Source organism: Cricetulus griseus, chromosome 3 (assembly GCF_003668045.3).
Source record: "Cricetulus griseus strain 17A/GY chromosome 3, alternate assembly CriGri-PICRH-1.0, whole genome shotgun sequence".
In the NCBI taxonomy this organism is placed as follows: domain Eukaryota; kingdom Metazoa; phylum Chordata; class Mammalia; order Rodentia; family Cricetidae; genus Cricetulus; species Cricetulus griseus.
In genome coordinates this window covers 20,996,623-21,008,927 of record NC_048596.1, presented here as the reverse complement: position 1 = coordinate 21,008,927, position 12,305 = coordinate 20,996,623, and the positions used below count along the sequence as shown (strand labels likewise).

At 46.2% G+C, this 12,305-nt stretch overlaps 1 protein-coding gene across 2 annotated transcripts in view; it reads right to left on the bottom strand.

Annotated features, from left to right (window-relative positions):
- Positions 1-10,910, bottom strand: part of Aldh18a1 (aldehyde dehydrogenase 18 family member A1) — a 34,509-nt gene extending 23,599 nt beyond the window's left edge. For both annotated transcript variants that reach the window (XM_027407359.2, XM_027407360.2), the window contains exons 1-5: positions 10,755-10,910; positions 7,195-7,310; positions 2,823-3,037; positions 215-364; positions 20-124 (exon numbers count right to left, since the gene is read on the bottom strand). In XM_027407359.2, the coding sequence (XP_027263160.1) occupies positions 20-124; positions 215-364; positions 2,823-3,037; positions 7,195-7,282 (558 nt within the window). In that variant the 5' untranslated portion in view covers positions 7,283-7,310; positions 10,755-10,910. The remainder of the gene's footprint in view (positions 1-19; positions 125-214; positions 365-2,822; positions 3,038-7,194; positions 7,311-10,754) is intronic.
- Between the last annotated feature and the right edge of the window lie 1,395 nt (positions 10,911-12,305).

Sequence of the window (12,305 nt, the reverse complement as noted above, 5' to 3'; positions counted from 1 at the left end):
GGAAGGCCCAGTCTCTCACCTGGGCAGCACAGATGCTGTACTGCGTAAACATGGCCTCGTACAAGGCCATCAGCCCACTCTGTCCAGCAGCTGCACAGGCTCGGGCCTCTAAGACGGGAATTGCCTGCAATACATACACCAATCAGACATGCTGTGGATGGGAAGGAGGGAAGACCTGAGGATTCCAGGACAGGGTTGGGGAAGCAGCACTCACCATCTCCTTCAGCTGGTTCTGCCCCGAGTGCAGGGCCTGCCGCACACTCTGAGATAGAAGGATCTCATGGCGCAGGCGCTGTTTGCCGAAGGCAACGGCTCCGCTGGTGACCAGCATCATCTCTCGGCCCTGATTCTGCAGCACTGAGACCTAGCATGGAAAAAGGGAAATGCACAAGGCATGGTACCACCCTCTTCTCTCCTCACAGGGGACCCGGGTAGGGCAGACACGAGTGGATTCCGATTCTGTTCTAGGAGACAGTGCTCAGCTGGTTCTGGAAGAACTGCTCGGACTGTATGGTAGAAAATTCTTACACTGCCTCACGTGTCTGTTTAACAGGTGGCAGGCAGAAAGGAGACGTTTTAGAAGGTGATTCTAGCAGCGTTGGAATCTATAGGACTTGATGATATCTTCCACCTATAATGCAGAAACAACCTGGGGAGACTCTTGATTCCTGTGGGTCACCCTCACCAGGGGCAGATGCTGACGCTACTCTACTCTGTCCAGGACCAGCTGTGGCCACTTGTGACAGACATCTCAGACAGATCCACACGGAAAAAAACCCAAAGACTCACAACGCAACAGAGTCAGTGCTTCCTGTCCAATCCCCTAATGAGTGAACCTTGTGACCAACAGGAACCGCAGTGACTGCTAAGAACTGTAATCTACATCAGTCAATTCTGTAGACCAGGCTGACCCCTCACACAGAGAAGCCTGCCTCTGTCTCCTGAATGCTGGATTAAAGGTGTGGGCCATCACTGCCCTGCTTAAAACAGTCAATTCTTATCTTAGAAAATTTCAGTATCTGGGGTCTGGGGAGATGGCTCAGTGGTTAAGAGCACTCCCTGGCTGCTCTCCCAGAGGACCTGGGTTCAATTCCCAGCACCCACATGGTCAGTCACAACTGTCTATAATTTCACTTCCAGGGGATCCAACACCCCCATATGGACACACATGCAGGCAAAAACACCAATGCATATGAAATAAATATAAATAAAAAGAAAATTTCAGTACTAGGCAGGATAGCTTGCTCAGTGGTTATGGGTGCATTCTGCTTTTGCAGAGGAACAGAGTTTAGCTCCCAGCACCCACGATGGCTGTTTCACAACCACCTGTAAATCTGGCTCCAGGGTGATCCAATTCCTCTAGCCTCTAAGGGCACCTGCATGTATGTGCACATACCCACACGCACACACCCACATAATTAAATAAATCTTTTTTAAAAAGGTGCATTGGTCATTTGCCTGTTTGTTTTTGGGGACAGGGTTTCTCTGCGTAAAAGTCCTGGCTGTCCTAGAACTTGCTTTGTAGATCAGGCTGGTTTCAAACTCAGAGATCCCCCTGCCTCTGCCTCCCCCTTTAAGCTGGGATTAAAGGTGTGTGTCATCACTACCTGGTTGGGATTCTTTTGTTTAAAAATCAGTATTTAATCAAAGTGGTGAGAATGATTTTATAAATCATACACGGTTTTATTGACTCCTCCGATAGCCAGCTTTCCCCTCCAGTGACGCCTCTATACCTCCACCGCCATGTAACTTGAATCCCAGTGCTCATGCATAATGTAGGCACCTCAGCAGCAACCATTAAAACCAGGGAATATGCACGTATGCAAAATCACTATCACCCAAACATGTGAATGGCTTCCTCCGTATCAAATAGCCAGTGCTCACATGTGTTTGTTTCTTAACTTGCTAGGACTGCAATGCAAGTAAGTTAAGCCCATACATCACAAGCAGTTAAAATGCCATTCGTCTTTTACTCCATGCATTTCCTTCCCACCACTTTGCATTTCACATTTTTCTGCTCAGGTGAGCTCCCCTCCCTTTCTGATTTCCCAGCCCTCTTTCTCCTGACTCCATTCAAATTAAGTATGGAGGCTTTGGTTGGGGTGTATGTGTCAAAGACTTTTTTCAGGCTGTGAGCTTAATGCCTGGTTCTCTTCCTTTCTATGATGTTGGCAGCAACTGCTGATCACCACTGAGATTTGCTCTTCCATTAGGGTTTTCAATATGCTGATATTCTAACTCACGTCTGGTGATCAAACCCAGGACCGCGGAGCTGCATCCCCAAGCCCATCAATGAGCGTCTGAACTGTTATTATAACTCATAGACTTAAACATCTTACTGCACCCAAGTAGTTGCTTTACTCACATTGAGACTTTTCTATCTATGGCTATTGGATGCCACTTGATGTTGCCTTCTGAATCCACCTAAAATGACCAGATTCTGTGGATAAGACTGGGTATAAGGCCCTGACCTGATTGCTAGAGCCTTTCTAGCCTTTCTATCAGGTCCACAGCAGGAAAAGGGGGCACGGGAGACTGGAAAAAGTCTTTGCCAGGTTCTCCCAGCCATTTCATCAAGTCTCTCCTCTGATCGGAATCTTTCATCTCCCCTGAGGCTGAAGCCCTGATCTAGATGAGGGTCTGGAACCCCACTGCTGAGATGGTCACTTTGCTTCCCAGCCTCTCTGAAGGTCCTGTCACTCCAGCATGCCTCCTCTCTGGCCCATCTGCTCTCATACACAGTATTCTTAACAAGCTGACACACTTGAGTCAACCCAGAGACCCTGTTTCAGTTTAGCAAACTTTTCCACCTTGACAGTTACCTGTTCCACGATAGATGCCAGGCGCCCTAGTGCCAGGCCACACTCATCTCCTCTGGTCACCACGGCACTGCCGAGTTTAACTACAATTCTCTTGGCATGCTTCAGCTCACTCCGGTGGGCAAAGGGCTTGCCATGGGCACGACTGAGTGGTACTGTGATAAAAGGGATGTTGCTCCAAGAACGAACATGTCTGACAGCTGAAGGCTGGACTCCATCTGTATATCCCAAAGTCATAGGCAAGAAAAAGAGAGAGACACAATGTAATTTTACAATAAAAAGATGCATGCACAACATTAGCCAGGTTGGCCACCCAGAATAGCTGAGCTACTGCATTCTACCTCTAGCACTTTTTTTGTTTTTGTTTTTGTTTTTTGAGACAGGGTTTCTCTGTGTAGCTTTGGAGCCTATCCTGGCACGCGCTCTGGGGACCAGGCTGGCCTTGAACTCACAGAGATCTGCCTGCCTCTGCCTCCCGAGTGCTGGGATTACATCCGGCTATCTCTAGCTCTTAAACACAATTCCTTTGTTGTTTTGAGTCAGGGTCTCGCTATGTTACCCCAGGCTGGCCTCAAACTCACAACCCTCCTGCCTCAGTCTCCCAATGTTAGGATTGCAGGCATGTGCCACCATGGCCGGCATACACAAATCTTAGAAAGATCATCTTAACAACACTGGAGTCCTTTCCTTCGTCGTTATATAGCTCTTCTTTCAAGCGACTATGTTTCAGGTTATGAAAATGCGAAGAAGATGGTCCGGTGTTTTTACAATGGGCTTGCAGTCTGGCCCCTGACACAGAGATGTTCACTGTGGCACTGTCTGGGATTGGGGAACTGTAACATCCTTACTGGAGCCATAGGCATACTGTTTTTTCCTCCTGGGGACATTGCAGGGACTGAAACACTGGCATGTTTGTTGCTGGAGGTGCCTGCTTTCTCCAGACTAACCAATACAGCTGCCCTACCTCAGTCTTCAGGGTTTTACTCTAAATAACTTGTGTATCTACATCTAATGTAAAAGGTGTACACCTGATGATTTAGCTTCTGACAGAGAGAAGGGTGGTGGGAAGACAGACTTATACCCTTGGGGTTCAGACCTGGATCATTGGTGGTTTTTACAGAGCCCTGAGCTCCACCAAGTATCACATGTCCCTTTGGTAGTTGTCAGGACCAGACTTGTTGGCTGTTTGTCTCTCCTATCTGTTACAGGGCCTTCCTTGTCTTGGGCATATGGGTATGGCAGCCTGATAAGAGTACCTCAGGGGCACAGAAAGAAACTGTCTGTCAGTCCAGGTGGTGAAATGGCAGAAACCAATCAGAACCCAGCAGCTGGGCTAGCATGAAGAAGGCTTGTGATCCACACAGTCTCTATCAGCAGAGGAACATGGTCTGACCTAGAGCCAGGCAGTCAAGGGTCGTTCTGCTTGCAGGCAACTGGAGTATAGCAGATTAGGGCCAACAAAGTTCAAGAGGGTCATGATTATCAGCAAGGCCTCAGGCAGATAAGAACTTAGTCAAGGTCAGTGGGGCATTCGAGGGAAGTTTCAAGGGAGTCAGGCTTGGCAGTTTCCTGTTGAACAAAACCATTTTATCTTCTTCACCCTGAATGACCCTACTATTCTCTCTCCCCATCCCCCCCAAACCCCCCCCCCACCAGCTGGCTTTGAATTCCCTGCTTCTATGTGTTGAGTGCTGGGAACGTAAGAGTATACCTGGCTTCTTGGGATTTTTTTTTTATATTCTATAATTTATTTGCAGGCTTCAAGAAGGGAATCTTGATATTGTCTTTCTTTTCCTGGCTTTCACTTCCTTCTGTTTTTCTCTGAAAACCTTGTGAGGTGGTCTGAATGAAAAATGTACCCCATAGGCTACTGTATTTGAATAGTTGGTCTCCAGGTGGTTTGGGGAGGCTATGGAACACTTCAGAGGTGCAGCTATGTCACTGGAGGTGGACTTTGAGGGTTTAGAGCCTCACCCCACTTCCTGTCTTCACTCTCTGCTTCCTGTGTATGGATAAAATGTGTCAGCCGGCCTCCTGCTGCCGCCAGCAAGCTATGCCTTCCCTGCCATTACAGACTGGAGCCTTCTGGAAACATAAGCCAAAATAAACCCTTTTCTCCTAAAAGATGCTTTTGGTCCTGGCATTTTATCACAACAGTAGCAAAGGCACACACCTTGTCACTCACTCTGCCTTTCTTATTCCTTGTCTGCACTTTGGCTCTCCATGCCCAGTTAACCCAGGGCTCTGGGACCCAAAATAAATCTGGATACAAAAATGAGAAAAGTCAGAAGTGCCTCTTTTTATCAATGTGAATGAATAGCATCGGATATAAAAATACCGAATAACTGGACCAGGTGATACATGCCTGCATCGTAGTCCTCAAAGGGTTGAGGAAAGAAGATCGTGAATTCAAGACCAGACTGGGCTACCCAGTGAGATTCTTTCTGTCAATAAGTAAATAAATATTTAATATGCAGTGGAAGTGTGCACACCAGTCACATGCACCATGTGGCGATCCTGTATAGATTTCCTCAGGCACTCTGTCACAGCCATAGGAAATAGACTAATAGATATGATCATGACTTTAACTGCTTCTTATGACTTAAGGCTGATGAATTTATACTTTAGTTATTGTCCCTATTTTACAAATAAGAAACTCAGGCCAGGAAAAACAGTAATTTACCAACATTACCAGATTACAAAAAAAAAATGACTACAGTACTTTGCAGCTTCTCCCACCAACATGTGGGCAGTCTACTGGACGGTGGGAGACCACCTGGAACACAGATGAGCTAAGCATCCCAGCACGGAGCCCTGAGCACAGGAATCCCCGAGCCAGTGTGCAAGCAGACACATGACCACTATAGGCTCAGTCCAGGTCCAAAAGCCAATTCACAAAACAGCGATCCCGATGGACAGTTGTTGGTTTTAGTTACTAAGTTATTTAATTTGTGAGCAGCAGAGCTAGGTTTCAAACTCAGGGAGCTGGTTCCAGATCTCATTTTCTACACTTAACACTTTTCTGTATCTGAAAGAACAGGGATTCTCAGACCATGGTAAGCAAGCCATCTTCCAAAGAAGCTGGTAAGATTTAGATTTGATATAACTTGATATAACTAGCTAAAGATACCAATCTTTCAATAAATGATGTCAGAGTACCTGGTATCTACCCATATGCTAAAAGAACAACTTTGACCAACTCTCATACCCTGTGCAAAAATGAACTCAAACAAGTTTATGAAGTTAAACATAAAACTTTAAAACTTTGGGTGTGTGGGGAGGCACAGAAGAAAATGTTTAGGATGTAGGGCTATCTACTGAGAGTTTTTGGGCATTGCCCTAAAGTAAAATTCTTAGAAAAAAAAACCAGCAAGTTGGACGTTGTCAAATGCAAAGCTTTCCTCTGTGAAAGACCCTGTTAAAAGAATTTAACGACACATCAATAAACTGTGAGGACATGCCTGCAGACCATGTCTCTCACTTAGAAGGCACAACTGCATTTATCTCAGAGAAATGAAAACTATGTTCATATGTTCAGATAAAGCTCCTTTATATGCATGTTCAATGTGGCTGTATGCATATCCTCTCCGAATACTTGAGATGTCAAAGTCCAGATGTCCTTATTGAAGTGGTTATTCTAGCTGTGGTACATCAGTACCTCTCTCTGTAGATGGTTCCCCTTCACCATTAACGACTACTGAGATGGGCTCTGGTGAATCATAGAGAATTAAAAAAAAAAAAACAACAACAAAACAACAAAACTCCAAACAAAACCAACCAACCAACCAACAACATCAAAAAAAGCGCACACACACACACACACACACACAAAAAAAAAAACAGAACAAAGCAACCCAGAAAATTCAAGTCACACACCAGATGATTTGTAAAAATAGCATTCTTCAAATAGAAAAACTAAATTAAACATAGAAGAGGTTAGTGGTGGTCAAGGGTTAAGGCTAAGGGAGAGGAGGTAGTGATAAAAAAGAAACATGAACACGAAAGTCTGGTTGCCCATCTTTTCTGTATTAATGCTAGTATCCCACTGGAAACATTGTTTGAAATTGGGTAAAAGATATAAGGGATCTCTCAGTATTATAAGTATAAAGATCTCAAAATTAAATACTTAATTACAAGGGAAAAAATAGTCAAACTAACTTGTATATATTTTTGGGAGGAATAACTAAAGAAAAAAAAACATTATTCACACACACACACACACACACACACACACACACACACAAATATTTGGAGCATCCACCAGCAGGCAGCCTCCTGTATACTTCTGCCAAACTACATTTTTTTTCCTCTCTAAACCCTGGCCTGCTATACACTCTGACCACCACAATTTCCACATACTCATCAGTGTACATACGAGATCTGGGCACAGCTATGGACTGGACCCAAGGCAAAAGGCGTTGGTTGAAGGGCTGGAACCCAGAGCGATGCATGTATCTCAGCATGTTGAGATGTGGTCACAGATCCAAACACCTGTGGGAAGAATTTTTTAAAAGGGGGATCATGAAAAAAACACTTGACAGCACATTACATTCTCCTCCTATTCCCTTCTCTTAGAGTAAAACTGTGACCCTCTTGAGGTTTAAACTTTTGGAGAAACTACCACCTCCTCAATGTTACAAGAATAGATAAGAAAAAGAACAAAGGGCTTCCTTCACTCTTTTTTTTTTTTTTTAAGAACTGGTTTACTTTTTATACCAAACAGTAATTAGATACAATGAATAGTTTGAATGATAAAACATCTTTAAGATACAATGTCTGTATGTTGGTATTAAATTTGTGCTATATTACCTGTCCTGTTAAGGACTCTCTAACAGATTAACAAATCCAACCTTCATAGCAGCCTGCTGCTGTCTCCCAGCTGAACATGGAGGCTCACAAAACTGAAATGTCGGCTTGGTTCTTGCCAGCACAAGAGGAAAGGTGGTGGTGATGGGGGAGGGGTTACAGCCAAGTTGTTCTTCTGGCTGCCCCAGGAATCTATCCTGCATCCCTGGAAGTCAGGGAGGTAATGTGTGTAAATGGATAGCATTTTACTTTATTATTATATATTTGTGTGTGTGTGTGTGTGTGAGAGAGAGAGAGAGAGAGAGAGAGAGAGAGAGAGAGAGAGAGAGAGAGACAGACAGAGAGAGACAGAGACAGAGAGAGACAGAGACAGAGAGAGACAGAGACAGAGAGAGACAGAGACAGAGAGAGAGAGACAGAGACAGAGAGAGAGAGACAGAGACAGAGAGAGAGAGAGAGAGAAAGAGATCTCAGCAGTGAGGACATGGTGGTTAAGAAAATTTTCTCATCCTGGGTCAAACCTAAGGTTTTAGACAAAGAATATCACACACATATACATATATACATACAAAAACACAGTAGGGGACTTGTTCCTATAAGTACATAGACAAGTCATTCGTTATTGAGTTCTCATGCTATAAGGTCATTTCTGTTTCACAAGATAAAGAAAAATAACTGCATTGCCTCCCTTTAACTTGTGCTCCATAGACTGGTGGGTATAGTCCAAATCTGTGTGTGTGTGTTTGTGTGTGTTTGTGGTCAGGTGTACCTGCAAATGTGGAGGTCAATTCAGGTGTCTTACTCTATCTCTGTCCAACTTGTTTTTTGTTTTTTTTTTTGAGATCAAGTCTCTCACTGAACCTGGAGCTTAGCTTGCTGTTTTGGTTGGACTGGTCGGTCAATGAGTCTCCTTCCCTTAGCTTGTCTCCTTCCCCTAGCTCTGGGGTTACAGAGGTATATATGGGCATTAGGTAATCAAAGCTGTGAGAGCCTGAAATAAGGGGATATAGGGGAACACTCACGAATGCCAATAAGGTAGAGAGCCACCGTGGTCTTCTACTCAGTGGCCCTGGAAGCTGTGATCAGATCTCCAACTACCACACACGAGAGACAGCACGCTTCTCCTCTCCACTTATCAGTCCCACACCTAGCATCTCAGACCACGCCCTAAGTGTCTGTACTCCAAAAGCTATTGGCTGACTGAATTCCCATAACAAGTATAGTACCACACCCAGATTTCACTTGGGTGCTGGAGATTTGAACTCAACACAGCGAGTACTTTACCTACCTAACCATTTCCTCAGGCCCCCAAATCCCTTCTTGAGTCTGCCTCGGAAAATTAGCATTTAGCTTCGCAGCAAAGAAAAGCAAGACACGGAATGTACCATTCTATGGTTACTTTGCACAAAAGCACAGAAATGGAGAGAAAAGAGATGAATAGGATTGTTCTGCAGGAAAACATATGGCAGCAAGTAGATAGCTGGAGGTGGTTAAGTGACGGCTTTGCCGATTTCAGTTTCTGCATAACACTTGAGTATGTTGTGGGCCCAGGGTCTACACTCAACACTTAAATAAATCCCTTCAATAATGGCTGCTAAACTATTATTTCACACATTATGCAGAATATCTATAAAGAGCCAGGAGCACCATACTCCTAATTGTGCCCCCTTTGTACCATCCTCCCAGCAACTCCAGCTTCAGAGCTGCCATAATCCTCTGGGTGAGCCGGTTCAGGTACCGTTGCTCTCCACAAACGGGCTACCAACTTCCCTTTGGTGCATGGTACACAGGCTGGGGAACACGACTTTAGAGTTGGGCAGATTTGGCTCTGTCCTTGCTGGGACTATGCCTCTTGGAGGTTTACTTGAACTTTCTGAGCCTCAATGTCCTCATCTGTAAATGAGGGATAATAACGGTTAATACAGCATGAGATCACTGTGAGAGTTAGGTGAGGCACTGTATGTCTGTCTCCCTCCTCTGCCTTTTTAAAAGGCACCGACACGTCTTAACCTTTCCACCTTTTATTTCCTTCACAGACACTAAAAGGTCAAAAGAGCCATGGATGGACAGCTGAGCATGGTGGCATACTCCTGTAATCCCAGCAACTGGGGGAGGGAGGGGCAAAAGGAGCAGAAACTCAAGGTGATTCTCAGCATACAGCCAGTTCTAGGCCAGCCTGAGCTCCACTCGACCCTGTCTCAGAACAGGTTCTGATCTGATCATATACATATTTCTAGATTCTTTACTCCTCTCTTGTCTAAGTACAGAAAGCTCTGAATGACTGAGATTCATTAAGCCACCCAGTCTTCCCTTGTACCCGGTCTCTGTCCCCAGAAGGTAGTCCATTCCTTCATGGCAACGGACTATTCAACCTGCAGCTTACTGTGCCAGCAAAAATCCAGACAAGTGATGCAAAAGCCCAAAGGGTATGGGTGTCGAGGCTCTGTGATCAAGAGAGAAGTTCTTGTATTTTTAACTCAGAACATCCCTCAAGTACCTATACATATCTACACTGAAAGCTATCACCTCACTTAGAGAAGTGAACTTCAGTCCCAACAAACCACCCAGAAAACACATGCTGAGTTCGTGGTTCACTACTTAACATTAAGACAAAAGCCCAAAGATAAATGTCCCCGCTTCAGAAGGTGGGGGAATAATGCTGGGATAAGGCGCGGGAAGCGAAAATTCCGAGGGCACCCTGATTGTGCCAAGAGATAATTATCACAGGCGCGCCGCGGCTCTGGGGGTAACCCTGGCTGCAGGGAGTATCAACTATGCACAGACTCCATATGCCAGGGCGTGAGCCACAACTGCAGACACAGGCCCCGGGGGGTGTGCCGGCGGCTCGATACACACCAGGTGTATCACCGCTCGCAGCGCTGGGGCACTGGAAACCGGTTGGGGATCTGCGTGAGAAAAGGGGGTTGCAGGGTCTTCAGGTCGCTCACCCAAGAGATCGCCAGATACCCTGGGGCCTCCTACGCCCGGCACAGGGAGCTGGGCACCAGCATCTCAGAGCACCTGGACGCCCCGCGCCGCCACCACCCATGGCCCGCTCCCCCGCGGCTGCGCCACGCGTGTCCTCCGTGCCCCGCGTGCACCATCGCCCAGTGTCGCCCAGTCGCCTACCTGCTAGCCGCCGACCCCGGTCCCGGCCCACTCTCCGCAGCCCTTTCCTCCTCCTTTTCTTCCGTCTACGTCTCCGCTCTCCGGCGTTGCGTCAGCCGCGTTAGAGTGAACCCGGGCCAGCGCCGCTGACGTTAGGCGACGGGTCCGACTCGAGCTACGCCGCGGCAACGGCGCAGGCGCTTCTGAGAATCGCGCCCACGCTCCACGTGGCGGGCCCCCTCCCACCCCCAAGCGCGCCCTTAGAGTATAGGGGCGGGGCTCCCGGCACCCAGACAGGAGCCGCCCCAGACCGCTTCCCAGCAAGGTGGAGAAGGGGGCTGCCCCCGGTTCTTGATGGAGTTCGTAAGGCGTGCTTGACCGTGATCATCTGTATGTCAGGCTCACCTTAGAAATAGATTGGCTCAATTAAAACCCTTCGCCCCTCCTCAGAAACAGACAGACAGACAGACAAACAAAAATTGGCTATTGGGAAAATTGGCACCATGACAAAATAAATTAGCACCTAGTTATCCGGAAATAAAATACCGCGTTTTAAAACGGTGTGTTTAAGCTCTGATCACTGATTACTGCAAAGCGGAATGCATAAAGACCACGGGCTGTCTCCTTCCCAGCTGGCTATGTTCTCCTCACATCTCACTACTGCACATAGGCACATTGTCTGGAGGTCAGCTGTGGTTGGAAGTTGGTGCCTTGCGCTTTTGTAGTCCTGACAAGGCTGCTGAGCCTGTTCGTTCATTTTCTCACTCACCAAGGGGGGCGGACGGCTACTTCTTAGTCCATGATGCAGGAATATCGGGAAGAGAGGCCTGAAAGGGGGTTTCAGAGCAGGAAGGATCAAGCTCATCCATGATGGGTTTGCAGAAGGGGTTTCTTCTTCCATTCTTCAGCCACACTACAACACCCGAGGTGTCCTGCATTCTGCCTTGTGAGGACAAAATATGAAATCGCAATCAAGCCAGGGCCTTGATCTTGAACTTCCCAGCCTCTAGAACCGCGAGCAAACAAATTAATTAATTAATTAATCAACTACCCAGCTTTTGGTATTATGATACAGCTCTACAAAATGGACTCAGCTCATTTGCATCAAGGTATTTCCTAGGTAGGGAGTGAGGCATTAGTTGTTTTGGTTTCCATAAGAGAGAGATATGTGCAGCTCATTACAAAACGATATGATACACTTGAATGGGTGCTTGGAGAGATTGGGATGGCTTTAAAGAGAGCTGTCATTTGGACCGTGTTGTGAAGAGCAAGTTCACCCAAAAGACAGGCCCCTTTGAAAATAGGGATGGTGAAAGGGCCTCATAGCTTAGTAGGCCAGAAACTGTAGGTGGAATTTTCTTTGGGGTACCAACCCCAAAGATAAAGACAGGGAGACATTATTAATTATGAATATTTGGCCTTAACTTAGACTTGTTCCACTAGCTCCTTTAACTTAATTTAACCATTTTCTATTCATCTATGTTTTGCCTCAGGGCTTTTTACCTCTTATTCTGTATGTTCTACTTTCCTGCTTCCTCTGTGTATATCTGTCTGGTGTCCCCTAGCATCTCC